Raw genomic sequence first — 19,015 nt, 5'->3', positions numbered from 1 at the left:
CGCTCTCCATCTCTGCTCCAGGCTCAGCCTCTCCAACTCTGTGAACTCCTTCCCCTTGGGCAGGGTATCCCTCGAGTGGTGTGGAGAGGGACCAGGCCCTCCCAGCTCCAGCACAGGGGTGCTCAGTGTATGGAGCTCAAACTGGCATCAACCTCTCTTCTTTGTGCCCATGTCCCATGGCAAACTGGTATGGTGGGAAGCCAGGTCTCTCTCAGCTTCTCCTTCACCCTGGCCGCAGGTCTGGATTTCAGGTTATTCCCCCTCCGAGATCAGCTGTGGTTTCCTGAGCTGAGTCTTTCTGTCCCTTTCTGCCTGTTTCTGATCACTTTGGACCCTTTGTGATCTCGGCCCGGCCTCCTAGCTCAGGGTCGCCATGACTCTTGCCTGGCTGGGCCTGCCTGGATATATACGAACCCTGTGGCCACTTGTAGCTTCTGCTGCCATTAGTCTGACATTCCTACCTAGATGCTAGAACCATTCCATGCTCAGGGTGCCTCTTCCAGTGCTGAGAAGCCAATAAGTCTTGATTTCACGGAGCTATCCAAACCCACCCCAGACAATTCTCACTCGTTTCCACTCCCTCCTCCTGCTGTTGGGCCCCTTGTCCTGCCCCACCTCCGGGAAGGCTTAGTGATTTGTCTGTATCAGGGGTTCTCAACCAGAATGTTTCAAAGGGTTGCGTGGCAGCTCCTGGGGTCCCTGTCCCATGGGGCTGACTGGGATCGCCTCCCTGCTCCAGGCACTGCAACCTCTCGGGTTCCAGTGACACGCAGGGTTAGCCCAGCCGTCATGACGACGGAAGCCTGGGTAGGCCAAATTTGAGTGAGTGGCACTGCAACCCAGTGAGCCAGGTCACAACTCCACTCTCGCACATTTGGTCCAGTCGGGGGGCGGGGCCAAGCCTGAGTGTTGCTGCAACCCCGGAGGTTGCGATGCCCGGAGCAGAGAGCCAAGCCCAGGCAGCCCCACAGCACGGGAGCTGCAGGAACTGCCACTGTGGTGTGAGTGCCGGGGCAGGACCCAACCCCACCAGGGTGCAGGATCCAACCGAAACCACCCCAGGGCAGGGCTGTAACCAGGGTGGAGCAAGCAGGTCAGCTACCCAAGGTGCAAAGCCATGGGGGTGGCTCGGGCTGGCGACGCCAGTTGGCTTGGGCCAGCCCTGCACGGCGGGGCTCAGGGAGGGACCACCACCTCCACCCCCGACTCATCGCAGCGGGCCACCCAGCCTGTCTCGGTTGGGGGGGCGCAACCAAAAAATGGGGCGGTCTGTGCACCGCGCCCCCCTCTCCCTCCTGCATGCTTGCAGACCCTGGGTGCTAAAATGCCTAGGTACGGCTCTGCCCCAGGGCCTCCACCCCCAGACTATTTACTGGGTCGTGACAAGCCATAGGCATTTACAAGTGGGTCCTGAGCCCAGAAGGGTTGAGAACCACTGGTCTAAGTGACTGTTGTGTTGTTTCACTAGAGGTCAGACTTGTGGGGTGTCATTGCCGATGTGCTCAAAGAAATCTAATAGATTAGCAAGGCACAGCTTTTCCCTGCAGAGTCTGGTTTCTACCAATTTGTCCAGTGCTGAAGTTCGGCGTAACAGCCGGGGTCTCCTCTGGAGCCCGGTTTAAAAATCAGCACTAGATTAGCTACCTTCATCATCTGGTACAGAGGTGATTTCAGTGATAGGTTACATGTTACAGACAGTAGTTCCGCAATTTCATTTGAGTTCCTTCAGATCTCTTGGGTGAATCCCATCTGGTCCTGGTGACTCATTGATAAACTAAACAGTAATCTGGTCTTAAACCTCTCCTACTGGCACATCAATTTGGGATGGTGCTTTAGATTTGTTACCCACATCAGAGCTATCTTTTTGAGGCATCTTCCGCCAGATCCTCTGTGGTGACTGATGCAAAGAATTCAGTTAGCTTCTCTGCAATGACCTTGTCTTCCTTGAGTGCTGCTTTAACACATCTGGTGTCTGACTGTTTGGCAGGCTTCCTGCTTCTCACGCACTTGTTTTTTGCATCTTTAGCAAGTTGCTTCTCAAATTCTTTCCTGGCCAGACTTCTTATACTTTTACATTTTACTTGCCAGAGTTTGTGCTGCTTTTTTTATTTTTATTTTTTATATGGAGATATACCTATCTCATAGAACTGGAAGGGATCTCGAAAGGTCATTGAGTCCAGCCCCCTGCCTTCACTAGCAGGACCAAGTACTGATTTTTGCCCCAGATCCCAAAGTGGCCCCCTCAAGGATTGAACTCACAACCCTGGGTTTAGCAGGCCAATGCTTGAACCATTGAGCTATCCCTCCCTCCCTGTTTTTCTCACTGGGATTTGATTTTATTTAATTTGGGGTATACATTTAGTCTGAGCCTCTATTAAGGTGTTTTGAAAGTTGTCTCCATGCTGCTTGCAGGCATTTTACCTTTGTTCTCTTTTTAATTTCCCTCTAACTACCATCCTCATTCCTGTGTAGTTCCCTTTTTTAAAGTTAAATGTTACTATGGTGGATACAGTAGTGGGGTGAAAAGATAAGACACTTACAGGATCCTGCGATGATGCAGACAATCAGCCCAAGTCTGCAGGGGAAAAGTTGTGCCTTGCTAATCTATTAGAATTCTTTGAGCATGTCAGCAAGAGTGCATCCCGGCAATGACACTCCGCAAGTCTGACCTCCAGTGAAATAACGCAACAGTCACTTGTAAATGTTTATGGCTTATCACAACCCAGTAAATAGTCTGGGGGTGGAGGCCCTGGGGCAGAGTCCTAACTAGGCATTTTAGTGCCCAGGGCGAGCAAGCATATTTGCGCCCTCTACCAGAGGCATTTGGCCAAGTAGCTGGGAATTATCAGACACCTAGATGAACATTGCATCACTCTGGGAACTATCGGACGCATAGATGAACATGATTTGTTGGGGGAGAGTCAACACGGCTTTTATAAAGGGAAGTCATGCCTCACCAATCTATCAGAATTCTTTGAGGGAGTTACCAAACGTGGATCGGGGGATCCAGTTGACAGTGTATGTGGATTTTCAGAAACCCTTTAACAAGGTCACACACCAAGGCTCTTAAGGAAACTAAGTAGCTGTGGGATAAGGGGGATGGTCCTCTCATGGATCAGTAACTGGTTGAAAGATAGGAGACAAAGGGTAGAAATAAATGGTCAGTTTTCACAGTGGAGAGAGGTGAACAGCAGGGTCCCCCAAGGATCTGCACTGGGACCAGTGCTGTTCAACATTTTCATTAGCGATCTGGAAGAAGGAGCAGACGGTGAAGTGGCAAAGTTTGCAGATGATACAAAATCATTCGTGTCCAAAGCTGCCTGCAAGGAATTAGAAGCTCTCACAAAACTGGGTGACGGGGCAACAAAATGGCAGACGAAATTCAATGTTGATAAGTGCAAAGTAATGCACATTGAAAAAAATAATCCCAGCGATACGTATACCCACTGTAGTAACATTTAACTTTAAAAGGGGGAACTACACTGTTCTTTTCTTGTTACCACTCAAAGAGATCTTGGAGTCACCGTAGATAGTTCTTTGAAAACTACTGCACAATGCACAGCAGTGGTCAAAAAGGTGAGCAGTTAAGAACTATTAGGAAAGGGATAGAAAATAAGACAGAAAATATAATGCCTCTATATAAATCCATGGTGTGTTCACACCTTGAATACTGTGTCCAGAGGATATAGTGGAGGGGAAACAAACAATGATTAGAGGTATGGACCAGCTTCCATACGAGGAGAGACTAAAGGGATTAGGCAGCATAGAAAAAAGATGACCAAGGAGGGATAAGACAGAGGTCTCTAAAATCATGAATGGGGCGGAGAAAGTGAATAGGGAAGTGTTATTTACCATTTCACACCCTACAAAAACGAGGGGTCACCCGATGCAATTGATAGGCAGAGAGTTTATACAAACAAGAGGAAGTATTCCTTCACACTATGCGCAATTAACCTGTGGAACTCATTGCCACTGTATGTTATGGCCAAAAGTGTAACTGGGTTCAAAAACAAAACAAAACTGGAGGACAGGTCTGTCAATGGCTATTAGCCAAGATGGTCAGAGATGCAGCTCCATGCTCTGGGTGACCCTAATCCTCTGATTATCAGAAGCAGGAGAGGAAGATGAGTGGATCACTTCATAATTGCTCTGTTCTGTACACTCCCCTTGAAGCTGTGGTGTGGGCGACTGTCGGAGACCGGGCATAATGGCCCATGGTCTGACCCAGTGTGGCCGCTCTTGTGATCTGATGTGGCACTGAAGCCTTGTATGTGATTCCCAGCTTCACTCCAGTGCCTCTTTAGAGCCCAGTCTCCTGCGTGCTGTGCGCCAGCACAGTCGCCGACTGCGGGTGTATTTGTTAGCAGTTCAGCCCCTTGATGCCTGATCTCCCCTGTCTGCTGCAACCCCCCTTGCTCCTGTGGGGCAGGACCCTCCTTCGTCTCCATAGACATTTGCCCTCTGTTCTTCCTCCTCCTCCTCCTTGCTGCTGTTTCCTCCTGTCTCTTCCTGCTCCTCACACTGGCTCCTTTGTTCTTCCGCCTTTGTCTGGTGCTTCACCCAATCCTGCTTCCTTGGCTTCCCCCCGTGACCCTGAGCCCCTCCCTCGTCTGTGGCAGCCAGTTGGCCCCCAATAGCCCACCTGTGCCCCCAGCTCGATGGATTGGCCCGGGGAGGCGAGCTTTCCCTGGGCACCGCTAACGCCCTGTCTCCCTTCTTTGCAGATGACCGCCCAAAGCCTGTCCCGGTTGTAAGTAAACCTGTCTCCCTAGAGCCAAGTAAATCAGCGTCCCCGTCTCCCCCGCCTCCCCTGATCGCCGAGGTAGAGCCTGTGCTGCTGGCCCCGGTGCCGCTGGTGCCGCTGGAGAGCCCAGTGGACGTGGACACTAAAGCGGAGCTGGCTGAGGCTCCTGCAGACACTCACGAACCTCTTAAAGCCACCACTACAGTGCCAGGGGGCATGGAGCAGCCCGAGGAAGCCCCTGCCTTGGACACAGAGCCCCAGGAGGAGGCAGCTGCCACCCCTGTCCTGGAACCCCCTGCCCAACCGGTGCTGGTAGAAACACAAGAGGAGGTGGCACCAATGGAGGAGGTGGCACCCGTGGAGGTGGCACCCCCGGAGGAGGTGCCCCTGGAGGAGGAGCTGCCAGCCAAGCCTGCTGCTCCCCCCAGCCCCCCGCCCCCCCAGGAAGAGGCCTCCAGCGAGGCTGTTGTTGAATCCAATGGAGTCTTGGAGGAAACGCCAGAGCCAGTGGCCGAGCCACCTGTGCGCCAGCCAGAGCCAGTCGTGGAGTCTCCTGTTGCCCAGCCAGAGGAGCTGGCGCTGCCCAACGGGCTGGAGGTACCTGGCAAGCAGGAGGCCGACGAGCCGGTGGAGCAGCCGGAGTCGGACGTCAGCCCCATCTCGGAACCCGAGGAGGTTAAGGCAGAGGAGCCGGCCCTCCCAGCCTCCCCCCCTGCAGAGGAGGAGGAGGAGGAGGAACAGGAGGAAGAAGAGGAGTGCGAGGGGCTCCTAGAAGCACCAGAGCAGAATTCCCCGTTGGAAGCGCCTCTTTCCCAGAGCTCCGAGGAGATCATGCAAGGTGTGGGGGCTGGGGGGGAGAGGCACCCCTGGGCTAAGGATGGGGGGCTCCTGGAGCGGGAAGCTCCATCGTAGCAGGGGACTCTCTCCCTGTACTGCAGGGGGGCGGGGCTCAAAATGTGGTTTGTTTGTTTTTTTCGTTGGAGGGGTGGCCGGGGCACGTATCTCTCTACCCCTTGCGGGGCCAGGGTCTCACTTGCCCACCTCTCCCCTCCAGTCGCCGTGTCGGTGCCAAAGAAAAAGCGGAAAATGAAGGAGCTCAACAAGAAGGAAGCCGTGGGCGACCTGCTGGATGCCTTTAAAGAGGTGGGTGTGTGGTCTTCTGAGCCAGCGTGGGCGCCGCGTTCCCACCCCCGCACCGCCCAGGGCTGCTGCCTCTCGTGATGAGCTCCTGTTAGTGCCATCGTGTCTGGGCCACTGATGCACCGTGATGGAACTGAGGATCTGAGTTGCAGCAGGGAGTCCGGGTTCCGGGGCTCCCCCCAGCAGGGCCAGGGCTTGAGGGCATGGGGTAGCTGTGTGCCTAGCGCTCCCTCTAACTGGGAGCTCTCTGCACTGGGGGCTGCTATGGGACGGGGAATCCTGGGGGCCCTGAGTACGTTTCCAGGGTCTTGGGAGGGTCTGGCTGGGTTCCTCGCTCACTTCTTGTCTCGCTGGCTCCTTTCATTGGAAGTCTCAGATCAGCGATGGTGCCTCTGAGGTGGAGAACAAGCCCCCAGTCCCTGAGCCCAAGGAGGCCGCCCCAGCCTGCCCCCAGGAGGAGACGGAGGAGACCTGGGAAGAGAAGGAGGACAAGCTGGATCCGGAGAAGCTCAAGGCTGCAGATCAGAAGTACCAGTACAAGGAAGGTGAGCCTTCCTTCAGCCAAAGTAGGTGTCCTGCTCATTGCTTGCTTCTTGCGCTCGGACCGTCCCGGCCTACTGTGATGACATCCGCTATGAGCCATCGTGTCTGGGCCACTGACGCTCTGTGATGGAACTGAGGATCTGAGCAGGCGGGGGTTGCACTGGTGGGGTGCCGGGAGCGCGTGCCGGTCGTCCCGCTGACTTTCACTGCTCTTGGCTTTCACGTCCCCTTGGTCACTGTCCTGGCTGGCCGGCTTCTGCAGAGACTCGACCCCAGCAGGGCCCACTAGCACCTAGCGCAGACTGGAGCTGGGGGGGCAGATCCATTCACAACCTGCTAGTCCAGTGGGCGCTGGAGGACAGTGGGTCTTCGGGCAGGGCAGGAGCTTCAGGCTTAGGCTGCAGGTTGGGTCCTGCAGACGCCGGAACCCCAGGGGTGATTCCAGCCCTGCACGTCGGGGAGCTGGAAGAGCTGCTGGTCCCAGCATGCCCTGTGGCCTGCAGGCTTTGCCCGCTGGCTGCCCCTCTGCGGTATGTGAGGCTGCCCTGTTGTGGAGCCTCCTGATAGGCCGTCACGGCACAAGGATCTGCATCTGCCATGTTGGGTTGATGTGGGCTTGGCTTCCCACATCCCCTTACATCAGGGTGGTGGGCAGAGACTGGCAGTGTCACCACTGAGCCAGGCGTGACCTTTCTCCCACTGCAGGGAGCCCCTGGGGCCAGGCTGGGGCCAGTACCGCTCAGTGCCTGCCGTGTGGGGCTGCTCCTCTCTCCCTGCCTTGCCTGCTGCTTCTCTGCCCCTTCTTCCCGCCTTGCGACGTCCCCCGGGTGTGGGCTGTGGCTGGGAGGGATGTGGTTTTTCAGGGTGGTCTCCTTTCCTCCGCCACAGAACAATGGAAGCCCCTGAACCCAGAGGAGAAGAAGAGATACGACCGGGAATTCCTGCTGGGCTTCCAGTTCATCTTTGCCAGCATGCAGAAACCCGAGGGGCTGCCCCAGATCAGCGATGTGGTGCTGGACAAGGTCAGTGCCACCACCAGACTGGTGAGGACCCTGGATCTACTGGCGTGAGCTTACCACCAGATGGGGGAAATGCCACTAACCGCTCTTAGTTCCATGCTCGGTCTCTCTGTGGACTCTGCTATGGCCAGAACATGAGACCCAAGTAGCTCGGGTGGCGGGATGGGCACTGGGAATGGGCATTGCCATGGCCTGGATCAGATCCCAGTGGAAATAGAGGTGATACCCACTGGGCCAGTAGCTGTTCTGAAGTCATCCGGTGCACTCGGGCACGTGGTGCTGGGCAGCTGAGAAAAGTGCCCAGTCTGGAATGGGCAGAGCCTCACTTGCTGCTTCTGACCCTGCCTGGGGCACTGTACAAACAACAGCAGCTCCTTGGCTGAGACATGCCAGAGGTGCCTTCCCGTGGAGTTGTCCCATCCGTGCCATCTCCCCTTGCTGTGGGAGAAGAGAATGTTGATAAATGCAAAGTAATGCGCGTTGGAAAACAACCCCAACTGTACGTACAAAATGATGGGGTTTAAATTAGCTGTTACCACTCGAGAGAGCGCTCTTGGAGTCATTGTGGAGAGTTCTCTGAAAACATCCAATCAGTTTGCAGCGGCAGGCAAAAAAGTGAACAGAATGTTGGGAATCATTAAGATAGGGATAGATAATAAGACAGAAAATATCCTATTGTCTCTATATAAATCCATGGTACGCCCACATCTTGAATACCGCGTGCAGATGTGGTCGCCCCATCTCTAAAAAGATATATTGGAATTGGAAAAGGTTCAGAAAAGGGCAACAAAAATGATTAGGGGTATGGAACAGCTTCCATGTGAGGAGAGATTAACACGTCTGGGACGGCTCGGAGAAGAAATGACTAAGGGGAGATATGATAGAGGTCTGTAAAATCATGACTGGTGTGGAGAAAGTGTTATTTACTCCTCATAACACAAGAACTAGGGGTCACCAAATGAAGTAAACAGGCAGCAGGTTTAAAACAAAGATAAGGAAGTATTTCTTCACACAACATACAATCAATCTGTGGAACTCTTTGCCAGGGGATGTTGTGAAGGCCAAGACACTAACAGAGTTCAAAAAGAGCTAGATAAGTTCATGGAGGACAGGTCCATCAATGGCTATTAGCCAGGATGGGCAGGAATGGTGTCCCTAGCCTCTGTTTGCCAGAACTGGGAATGGGCGACGGGTGGATCACTTGATGATGACCTGTTCTGTTCATTCCCTCTGGGGCACCTGGCATTGGCCACTGTCGAAAGACAGGATACTGGGCTAGATGGACCTTTGGTCTGATCCAGCCTGGACGTTCTTATGAGAATGTGATCCAGCCATTTTCCTTGCTGCGCTCCCACTGGGCCCTGGTAGAGCTCTATGGCCTGAGCCTTCTGGGTGCCCTGCTCCCCTCCTGGCATTGCCCCCTCTACTGCAGTGACCCTTCTCCACTGGGCAGCCTGAGGATGTAGCTTGCCAATGGGGCCTGGCTCTGCCTTCAGCCCAGCAGACTGGGAATTCTCAGTGGGTTCCCCCCCTCCCCCCCTTCTGACTTGCAGGTGAATAAAACGCCTATGCGACCGCTGGACCCCATCCGCCTAAGCGGGATGAACTGCGGCCCTGACTTCACCCCTTCCTTTGCCAACCTGGGCCGTCCGTCCATGGGCAACCGGGGACCGGTAAGTGCTTCAAAGGTCACCAGCCTCAGCCTCCTTCCTGCTCGCCTGCATGATGATCTCCTGTTTGTGCCATCGTGTCTGGGCCACTGATGCTCTGTGATGGAACCGAGGATCTGAACGGGCCCAGGAGCCTGTGCTGGTGCCATCGGCCCATCTGGCTTGTTCTTACAGTGGGGGGCTCCCCAGCTTGGGAGCTGGATACAGACCCATTGCATGGGGTGCAAAGCCCCGAGTCTGCCTGACAGTGGCATGTGGGGAGATGAGAAGGGAAGTGCTGATGTCTCCTGTTCCTCCTCCTCAGCCCGCAGGGTTGGGCCCACGCCGCTCGCAGCAGAGCCAGAGGAAAGAGCCCCGGAAAATCATTGCCACGGTGTCCCTGAACGAGGACATCAAGCTCAACAAGGCTGAGAAGGCCTGGAAGCCCACCAGCAAGCGGGCTGCCGAGGAGGAGGATCCTGACAACATCAAGACGCAGGTCGGTATGGAGGAGCTGTGGGAAGCGAGGGGGCTTGGGGCGGATGGGGCCGGCTCTCACTCACCGTGTCTGGGGCGTCCCTGCAGGACCTGTTCCGGCGCGTGCGTAGCATCCTGAACAAGCTGACGCCGCAGATGTTCCAGCAGCTGATGAAGCAGGTCACGGAGCTGTCCATTGACACCGAGGAGCGGCTCAAGGGCGTCATTGACCTCATCTTCGAGAAGGCCATCTCCGAGCCAAACTTCTCCGTTGCCTATGCCAACATGTGCCGTTGCCTTATGGGGGTGAGTGCCCTGAGGGCTCAGCTCCTCCGAGCTCTGTGTGCCCTGGCACCTTCCCACCACAGAAATCAGAGCCTCTTAGAGCCTTTGTGGAGCCGGGACCCCCATCTTACAGGTGGGGAAACTGAGGCACCGCGGGGGTCAACAGAGGGATTTATATGAGGTGGCAGAGCTGGGGATGGATGGAAGCCACGAGTCCAGGCTCCCAGCTCTAATGGCTCAGACACTGCACCTTGCGTGGGGTGCAGCTGGCAGCTGTCCCCTTGTTGGGCTGGAGCAGGACTGGCTGCGGGGGGTGAGGGTATAGGGCTGGTTGGCCTGCCTGGTGGGTATTACCCCCCCTCATCTCTGGTCCCGTCCCTCCCTGCAGCTGAAAGTCCCCACGACTGACAAGCCGGCGGTGACCGTGAACTTCCGCAAGCTGCTGCTGAACCGCTGCCAGAAGGAGTTTGAGAAGGACAAGGACGACGACGAGATCTTTGAGAAGAAGCAGAAGGAGATGGACGACGCTGCTGCCGTGAGTGGGGCTGTTCCCAGGGGGCAGGGGGGCGAGGTGTGATCGGGAGCAGCGGGATGCGGCTCTCCGGGCTAAACCCCGCTCTCCTCCCCTCCCCACAGCCGGAGGAGAAGGCTCGCCTGAAGGAGGAGCTGGACGATGCGCGGGACAAGGCCAGGAGACGCTCTCTGGGGAACATCAAGTTCATCGGGGAGCTCTTCAAGCTGAAGATGCTGACGGAGGCCATCATGCATGACTGCGTGGTCAAGCTGCTCAAGAACCATGACGAGGAGTCGCTCGAGTGCCTGTGCCGCCTGCTCACCACCATTGGCAAGGACCTGGACTTCGAGAAAGCCAAGGTAACCTGCCGCCCTCTCCCCCCGGCTTCCCTGCCCCGGGCCTGTCGGTCAGGGTGCCCAGGAGAGCCAGGGAGCACCGGAAAGCAGGGGGTGTGGCAGCAGCTGTCCCTACAGGCTGCTCCACCTTGCTCAATGGCCTAGGACTGTAGGGTACCAGGCGTTGCCCTTCAGAGCCATGCTGGCCCTGGCACCCCATTGCAGGGAGGGTTGTTGATGCTGCCTATGGGGGGCTCTGGAGAGGGGCAGGGAGCGTGTGTGGGGCTGAGCTGTTGGGGCTGGGGAGTCAGTGCCTCCCCCAGGCGACCGGTGCCCCGGGATGCTGCGCTCGCAGCCCTAGCGCAGGGAGCCGTGGGGCCCTGGCACGCTGCCATGCCAGGCGTGGGGAGGGCATGGTGGTGACTGGGGTAACGCTGTCTCCCCTCGTGCAGCCCAGAATGGATCAGTATTTCAACCAGATGGATAAGATCATTAAGGAGAAGAAAACGTCGTCTCGAATTCGCTTCATGCTGCAGGATGTGATTGACCTCAGGCGGGTAAGGTGCCAGCCTTGCCCCTGGATAGGCGGGCATGACCCTCCCGGGTAAGGGACGTGCACACACAGGTAGATGAGTGCCAGCCCCACCCCCATGTCCTCAGGATAGACGGGGGCATGACCCTGCTGGGTTGGGTGAAGTACACATCCCTCCTCCAGCCTTGGGATAGATGGGTGTCAAGCCCACACCCCTCCCCTCCCCTCCCCCTGGATCCATGGGGCCAGCCTTGGCTCTTGAATAGACAGGCATGACCGTGGTGGGTAAGGTGTGTGCCCCGCCCCCTTCCTGGCTGGAGGGCGTCAGCTCAAAGGCTTTGGGATCCACGCCCGTACCGTGACCTCTGCTCCCAGCTAGTGACCCCTGTTGCTGGGGTCCCACGTGGCAAACGCAGCCAGCTGCGCCGCAGCCCCTGCTAGCCTCTGGGCCTTGGCTAGAATCCCTCCAACAGCTGTTTGATGCAGGGAGGCTCCCGATTCTGAACCTCTCTGCACCAAAGGCTGCTGCAAACCCCGAGAGCCAGGCAGAGGGGGGCACGGTGGGGTCTGGCATAGAGCAGCGCTGTGGCCATCAAACCCACAGATCTTCTCTCCCTCCCCCCCACCTCCCCCTGGGTTGGTTGGCATTGTGTAGCCCCCACCCCTCCAGAGATGTGCGGGTGGCATGCCACCTGGTACTGGCCTGGGAAAACAGCAGGAGGCTGTCTGGGCCGGTGATTGGAGCTGGAGAGAGTCCATGAAGGCTGCCCCGCTGCCGGAGGGGGGGGCCGGGAAATCAATGCCTGGCTGCGATGGCAACGGGCTCTGGATTCGAAGGCAGGTAGCTGAGGCAGCGTGTGGGTGGAACCGTGTCTGTGCGGAGTGAGCCCCTGGCGGGGTGCCGGATGCTGGAGAATCCTATGCCAATGTGCCCCATCTGGCCATTCCAGTCCTGCACAGATGGGTAAGGCAGTGCGTAGACAGCCCGATGGATCCTTTCCCCCTCCCGCAGCCACTGTAACCCCCGCTCCCCCTGTGCCCTTTGCAGAATAACTGGGTGCCGCGGCGAGGGGACCAGGGCCCTAAAACCATCGACCAGATCCACAAGGAGGCGGAGATGGAGGAGCATCGGGAGCACATCAAAGTGCAGCAGCTCATGTCAAAGCAGGACAAGAGGAGAGGGCCTCCTGGTTCCTCATCTGGAGGTGAGAGGCCAGTGAGCTTCTTGGAGCACGTTGCTGAGTCCCCATGGCCCTGGCCAGGGGGACAGGCAAACCATGTCGAGTGCTGGGATTGGGGGGCTCTTGACCCTGCTGCTCCCAGGGTCTCAGGCCTGTGACATTTACAGACCAGTTTGAATGGTTCACCCTTTCCACACGCCCACCTGGGGCTCTTGGGGATGGCTGATAGCCCTCGCCCCAGCAGACCCAGAGCGCCCGCCGGGGCAGGGTCCCATGTTCCTGTGGGCAGGAGAACTGTGCAGCTGGGCCTGGGGCTGCCTGCTCCCTCAGGCCCTGGCTCTGCCCTGTGAGCGTGATGTGGGGGGGTCTGTATCTCTCAGTGGTGCTGGGGGTGGCTGGTGACCTTGGCCTGGTCTGTCCCTGTGCCGTACAGGTGGACGAGGGAGCCAGGTTGCAGATGATGGCTGGAACACTGTCCCCATCAGCAAGGGCAACAGGCCTATTGACACCAGCCGGATAACCAAGATCACAAAGGTGAGTGGGGTGGGGATGGGGGTGGGCGTTGGTGGTGTCTGTGGGAAGGGAGCTCTCTTCAGCCACAGAACTGGGCTCCAGTCTCAATTTTCCTTTACATGGTCCTAGTCCTTATGGTCATAAAGCTTTGAAAACGTGCTGGCGTGTAACCAACGTAGATGTCTGCCGACGGCCTGAAACGATAGCTGTGAGACGGATGACCGGCCCTATTCAGCCCAATTGGGTGTTAACTCTGAAACCTAAAGATGGCACACCGAATGCCAACATTCACTGTTTTGCTGGGGATCATCTCAACAGAAAAGTCCAGCTCCTACTTACCCTTCGGTCCAGGCTGCTTCCCCAGGAGCGCTGAGCACATAGTGCCAGTGATAACGAATACTGAGCAGCTGCTGCATTGGCTGGGCTGTTCCCCCTCCTAGCAACCTCCCTAAGTGAAGCTGCTGTGGAATGACGAGAGCAGTGCCAGATCAGAGGCGTTGCTGCAGGATCTAGGGCCAGCTTGATTCGGGGCGCATGGACGCCTGCCCGTAGGCTGCGTGGGTTCTTCAGCATCCAGCTCTGGGTGGATGCTGCGTGTCTGGCAAGGCCTTTCCCGGCTGGGCTCCGAGCCTTGTGCGCTGGCATGTGCCCTCCCCACCGTCTGCCAGCTCCTTTTGGCGGGGGGAAGGCGGGGCGTAGTGCTAGACAAGAAACAACTCGAGCCAGCTCCGTGTCGGTTTCTCTCTGTGCAGCCTGGATCCATCGACTCCAATAATCAGCTATTTGCACCTGGTGGGCGCCTGAGCTGGGGGAAGGGCAGCAGCGGGGGATCTGGTGCCAAGCCTGCTGACTCAGGTACATGAGGAGTGCTCGCCGGCTCTGTGGCGGGGGGAGCCTGGTGCCTGGGTGGTCTGTCTCAGAAATGGGGGGGGGTGTGTGCTGTGCCCACACCCAGTTCTGACTCATCTGTTCTCTGTTCCCAGCTTCTGATGCCACCCGGCCAGCCACTAGCACCTTGAATCGCTTCTCAGCCCTGCAGCAGTCGACCCCCGCGGAGAGCCTGGATTCCCGGCGCGTGGTACAGAGGTGAGTCCCGGGAGCCCGTTTAGCTGTTGGCCGTGCGGCCACCAGGGCCTGGTGAGTGTGTTTTGGGAGATCTCCTGCTATTCCCAGGCACGGGGCTGCGCACGGACCGGGGACAGAGCCCCTAACACACAGCGAGGGCCTGGCAGTCCCAGGCGTGTGAGGGGACGCTGTTGGAGCAGAGCTTTGGAGAGGCCAAGAGCCAGTGGGGCGCTGTTGGCTGACATGTCCCCTGACCCTGCTGCACCTCTGGGAGACAGGAGTTCCTCTCCGCCACCTGCAGCTGCTACTCATTCAGCCATGGGGTGGGGCAGGTGGGAGAGGCCCGTGGGGTGGGGGGGAATGCTGCTCGGTGCGAGGCCCATGGGAGATACCAAGTCTCAAATCAGACAACAAAACCGGGGTGCTAACAGCTGAGACCCCATAGGAGCTAGAGATGCAGGAGCTGCTGAGGAGGAGGCTCTCACATCTGCAGAGAAGGGGATGGGGACACACACAACAGGGAGCCAGGCAAGGCTTTAAAACCCCAGGAGAGGGCCGGGCGCCGGAGCTGTCTCGCCCTGGGTTCAGGAGGGTGGGGAAGCAGCATGTGCAGTCAGGAGAGCAGAGAGTCGTTAGGGAAGGCGGGGGGCGCTAGAATACTGGGGGTGCTTCACCTACTTTGCCCCCCACCTCTCCCCAGGAGCAGCTCCAGCCGGGATCGGTCGGAGAAGGCCGGAGAGCGAGGGGAGCGGTTTGAGCGTGAGCGCTTGGAGAGGGGTGACCGCTTGGAGCGCCCCGACAGGGGGGAGCGGGCAGACAGGAACCGGCCCCCCATCACCAAGCGGAGCTACAGCAAGGAGACGGAGGACAGGAGCCGGGAGCGCGAGAGGCAGGGAGCCCAGGAGGCCGTCCGGAAGGTTTCCAGCATGACGGAGGAGCGGGACAGGAGCAGGGAGCCAGGTGAGGAGCGGGGCTGGCACGGTGCTGAGAGGGGGAGGCGGTGCCCAAGGCCCGAGTCCTGTCAAGGGCCTGGCTGTCTGCCCTCGGCTGGGGCATCCACCCCACAGCCCAGCCATGCTGATGGGATCTCTCCCTCCGCACAGTTAAGCGAGAGCCGGCGCCCCCTGCAGCCCCCCCCAAGCCAGCGCTGTCAGAGGAGGAGCTGGAGAAGAAATCCAAGGCCATCATTGAAGAGTACCTGCATATCAACGACATGAAGGTGAGAACTGGGACAGGGGAGGCAGGGGCGGCCCCTGCCCTGTCCCTCAGGAGGAGCATTGCATGCGGCCCCTGGCCTGCGCTCGGGGCCCTGTGTTCCTGTGACGCCTGCAGCCCTGGAACTGGCAGCAGAATTACAAGTGATAATGATCTTTCCTTTTAACAATAAAGGTGGATGGGGGCAGGGCTGGCTAGGCGGGGCGGGGCGGGGGGTAGGGCTGGGAGCTGTCAGCCCTTTGCTGGGGACCAGGAGCAAGCATAGGGCTGTTCTGAGCCAGTCCAGTCTACCCCGTAGCAGATGCTGCAGTGTGTGCAAGAGGGTGGGGCCAGGGCGGTGCTGAGCCCTCTCTCCCCCTGCAGGAGGCGCTGCGGTGGGGGTGGGGATGGAAAGGTGGGACCAGGGCAGTGCTGAGCCATCTCTCCCCCTGCAGGAGGCGCTGCAGTGTGTGCAGGAGCTGGCCTGCCCCTCCCAGCTCTATGTCTTTGTGCGGAATGGCATTGAGTCCACGCTGGAGAGGAGCATGATCGCCCGCGAGCACATGGGGCTGCTGCTGTACCAGCTGGTGAAAGCAGGAAACCTCACCAAGGAGCAGTACTACAAAGGGTAAGGGGGCCCCCACGCCCTGTGACCCTGCTAGAGAAGGGTCTGTAGCCAGGGGGCTTTTGTCCCTCCTAGGGCTGCTGAATCAGGGCTGGGGGCCTGGCTGGTCCCATGGGCAGGGGTGGGATTTGCTCCCCTGCTCCAACCTGCGCTCTGCCCCTCTGGCTCGCTCTGCAGACACCCCTGGGCTGGCAGGGAGACACGGCACCCATGCTGCCAGCCCTGAGCTGTGGGCTCCTGGAAGCTGCCCCTCCCCGCTGATCCGCCCGGCCCTCCTCTGCTTCCCTCGCAGGGTGCACGACATTCTGGAGATCGCTGAGGACATGGAGATCGACATCCCGCACATCTGGCTCTACCTGGCCGAGCTGATCACCCCCATCCTGCGGGAGGGGGGCATCCCCATGGAGGAGCTCTTCAGGTGAGCAGCTCCCTGCGCCGCTGGCCTTCCAGGCCCTGCTCCTGGGGCTGGGGGGGAGCGTAACCAGGCGCGTGGCTGGCTACGTAACGAGGAGCTGACCCGTGTCTTTGTGCCCTGCAGAGAGATTGCCAAGCCCCTGGTGCCCATTGGCAAGGCCAGCACCCTCTTGCTGGAGATCCTGGGGTTGCTGTGCAAGGGGATGGTAAGTGCCGCCCCCGTGCCTGTCTGCTCGCCTGACCCTGCTAGTGGGGACCGAGAGCCACATCCCTGGCAGAGAGGGCTGGTGTCTGCATGTAACACCTGAGCCCTGGCCCAGGCCCCCAGCCCCCACCTCTCCTGTCTGGCTCCGGGGCACTGCCCCTACCCCCCTGCAGTCCTCATCCCTCCTGTCTGGCTCTGGGGTGCGGCCCTGATTTCCCCAGCCCCTCCTGTCTGGCTCTGCCCTGGCCCTGCTCCCTGTGACCTCGCTGCCGTAGGGATGTTTGGAGTTGGAGGAAGCTGCAGAAAGGGATCTGGGGGTCATAGTGGATCACAAGCTAAATATGAGTCAACAGCATAACGCTGTTGCAAAAAAAGCGAACGTCATTCTGGGATGTATTAGCAGGAGTGCTGTAAGCAAGGCACGAGAAGTAATTCTTCCATTCTACTCCATGCTGATTAGGCCTCAGCTGGAGTATTGTGTCCAGTTCTGGGTGCCACATTTCAGGAAAGATGTGGACAAATTGGAGAAAGTCCAGAGAAGAGCAACAAAAATGATTAAAGGTCTAGAAAACATGAACCCTCTGAGGGAAGACTGAAAAAAATGGATTTGTTTAGTCTGGAGAAGAGAAGACTGAGAGGGGACATAAGTTTTCAATTACATAAAAGGTTGTTACAAGAAGGAGGGAGAAGAATTGGCCTTAACTTCTGAGGATAGGACAAGAAGCAATGGGCTTAAATTGCAGCAAGGGTGGTTTAGGTTGGACATTAGGAAAAAGTTCCTAACTGTCAGGGTGGTTAAGCAGTGGAATAAATTGCCTAGGGAGGTTGTGGAATCTCCATCATTGGAGATTTTTCAGAGCAGGTTGGACAAACCTGTCAGGGATGGTCTAGATAATACATAGTCTTGCCTGAGTGCAAGGCACTGGACTAGACGACCTCTCGAGGTCCCTTCCAGTTCTATGATTCTATGACCGAGTGCAGGCTCCAAGCTTTGCCCTGCGGCTCTGACTCCGCGGTGCAGCCCCGATCTGGGCCACGTGGAGACACTTCCTGCTGCGGAGTATCTCCCCCACCCCCAGGCAGTCCCCTCCTCCAGCTGGGCACAGCTCACTCGGTCCTCCCGAGCCTCGGAAAGGGGTAGGTCGAGCCTGCCTGGGAAGCCTGACGACAGGAGAGCTCTCCCCCCCGCCCCCGTCCCCCTTTGCAGAGCCACAAGAAGGCAGGGACGCTGTGGAGAGAGGGCGGCCTGAGCTGGAAGGAGTTCCTGCCCGAGGACCAGGATGTGAACAAGTTTGTCACGGAGCAGGTGAGCGGGGCTGGACCCTCTCCAGGACTGGGGGGGGAGGGGGAGGGAGCTGCCCCCTGGCTGGCTTTGGAGTTCTGGGTGGTGGAGGACCCAGCAGGGAGCAACCTGACGCTGAGCAGTCCGGCGCCCAGCACTGCAGGCGGGATCCCCCAGCCCCGTCTCTTGGGGCGCGTCTCCCTCCTGTCACAGCGCCGTGGCTTCCCCTCACTGGCTTCTCCCGTCCCCAGAAAGTGGAGTACACCATGGGGGACAGCTCAGACATGCCCAGCCGCAAGGAGCTGACTGCCGAGGAGCTGTGCAAGCAGATGGAGAAGCTGCTGAAAGAGAACTCTAACAACCAAAGAATATACGATTGGATCGAGGTGAGTACGCTGCCCCTAGGGCCTCCCCAGCAGGGGGCACTGGGGCGCTGGCCATGGGGGGAGCCCCTGGGTACTCCAAGGGGGAGTGGGGTGGGGCGCTGGCCGTGGGGGGAGCCCCCAGGTACTCCAGGGGGGAGTGGGGCAGGGGTGCTGGCTGTGGGGGGAGCCCCCAGGTACTCCAGGGGGCAAGAGCGCTGGCTGGGGGTGCACCTGGTTACTCCAGTCCCAGTCTCTCCCAGCAGAGGGGCACTGGGGGGAGTTGGGTAGGGGCGCTGGCTGTGTCTCAAGATCACTGCTGCTGCTCCGCAGCTTCCCTGGGGAGGCCAGGCCTGGGGTGGGGGTGGGTCTCCCTCTGCCAGCGCTGTGCCTGGCTGCCCGGTCTGAAGTGTTCTCCCCCCACCAGGCCAACCTGAGCGAGCATCAGGTCTCGTCCAACGTCTTCGTCAGGGCCCTGATGACGTCCGTGTGCCATTCGGCCATTGTCTGTAAGTAGGGAGGAGGCTGCCCCGCCTCTGGGGGCCTCAGCTGGGGCCCAGACCTGCCCACGAGGGTGGCCTGAACTAGCCAGAGCCCTGGCAGCTGGGATGGGAGGGGGAAGCTGGCTGGTGCCAAGTGCAGTGGGGACCCTGTTCCTCCACCCTTCCTGGGGCTGGGCCGCAGGATCTGCTGGGAGTGGGGCAGGAGCTCTGGCCCTTGGGGCAGGGTGGGAGGAGCGGGTCTGGGGCCGCCCCCTGCCTCTCTCACTCGCTCCCCTCCCCCCGCAGTCGAGAACCCTTACCGGGTGGACACAACGGTGATCAAGAGCCGGGCCAAGCTGCTGCAGAAGTACGTGAGCGAGGAGCAGAAAGAGCTGCAGGCGCTCTACGCCTTACAGGCCCTCGTGGTGAAGCTGGATCAGCCGCCGAGTGAGTG

The 19,015-nt window shown here is 58.5% G+C and overlaps 1 protein-coding gene and 3 non-coding genes across 9 annotated transcripts in view; all 4 read left to right on the top strand.

Moving 5' to 3' along the window:
* Positions 1–19,015, top strand: part of EIF4G1 (eukaryotic translation initiation factor 4 gamma 1) — a 37,090-nt gene that overhangs the window by 16,838 nt on the left and 1,237 nt on the right. For 3 of the 6 annotated variants that reach the window (XM_026650082.1, XM_024208535.3, XM_024208531.3), the window contains 23 exons: positions 4,725–5,582; positions 5,799–5,887; positions 6,255–6,450; positions 7,316–7,470; positions 9,000–9,119; positions 9,421–9,594; positions 9,681–9,878; positions 10,246–10,392; positions 10,494–10,730; positions 11,159–11,263; positions 12,287–12,443; positions 12,853–12,953; positions 13,685–13,787; positions 13,916–14,018; positions 14,698–14,957; positions 15,101–15,216; positions 15,647–15,819; positions 16,109–16,234; positions 16,355–16,436; positions 17,643–17,741; positions 17,969–18,103; positions 18,507–18,588; positions 18,868–19,008. In XM_026650082.1, coding sequence (XP_026505867.1) covers positions 4,725–5,582; positions 5,799–5,887; positions 6,255–6,450; positions 7,316–7,470; positions 9,000–9,119; positions 9,421–9,594; positions 9,681–9,878; positions 10,246–10,392; positions 10,494–10,730; positions 11,159–11,263; positions 12,287–12,443; positions 12,853–12,953; positions 13,685–13,787; positions 13,916–14,018; positions 14,698–14,957; positions 15,101–15,216; positions 15,647–15,819; positions 16,109–16,234; positions 16,355–16,436; positions 17,643–17,741; positions 17,969–18,103; positions 18,507–18,588; positions 18,868–19,008 — 3,957 coding nt within the window. The remainder of the gene's footprint in view (positions 1–4,724; positions 5,583–5,798; positions 5,888–6,254; positions 6,451–7,315; positions 7,471–8,999; positions 9,120–9,420; positions 9,595–9,680; positions 9,879–10,245; positions 10,393–10,493; positions 10,731–11,158; positions 11,264–12,286; positions 12,444–12,852; positions 12,954–13,684; positions 13,788–13,915; positions 14,019–14,697; positions 14,958–15,100; positions 15,217–15,646; positions 15,820–16,108; positions 16,235–16,354; positions 16,437–17,642; positions 17,742–17,968; positions 18,104–18,506; positions 18,589–18,867; positions 19,009–19,015) is intronic. The other 3 variants (XM_026650085.1, XM_026650083.1, XM_026650084.1) reach the window with 3 other exon arrangements.
* LOC112112573 lies at positions 5,957–6,033 on the top strand. The gene has a single exon (XR_002908614.2). It is a non-coding gene; the product is annotated as a small nucleolar RNA SNORD66 (small nucleolar RNA).
* On the top strand, positions 6,499–6,575 carry LOC112112571. The gene has a single exon (XR_002908612.1). It is a non-coding gene; the product is annotated as a small nucleolar RNA SNORD66 (small nucleolar RNA).
* Positions 9,164–9,241, top strand: LOC112112572. The gene has a single exon (XR_002908613.1). It is a non-coding gene; the product is annotated as a small nucleolar RNA SNORD66 (small nucleolar RNA).

The sequence above is a fragment of the Terrapene carolina genome, unplaced genomic scaffold, assembly GCF_002925995.2.
Source record: "Terrapene carolina triunguis isolate 2854851 unplaced genomic scaffold, T_m_triunguis-2.0 Scaffold88, whole genome shotgun sequence".
NCBI lineage: Eukaryota > Metazoa > Chordata > Testudines > Emydidae > Terrapene > Terrapene triunguis.
This window is presented reverse-complemented; position numbering and strand designations above follow the sequence as displayed.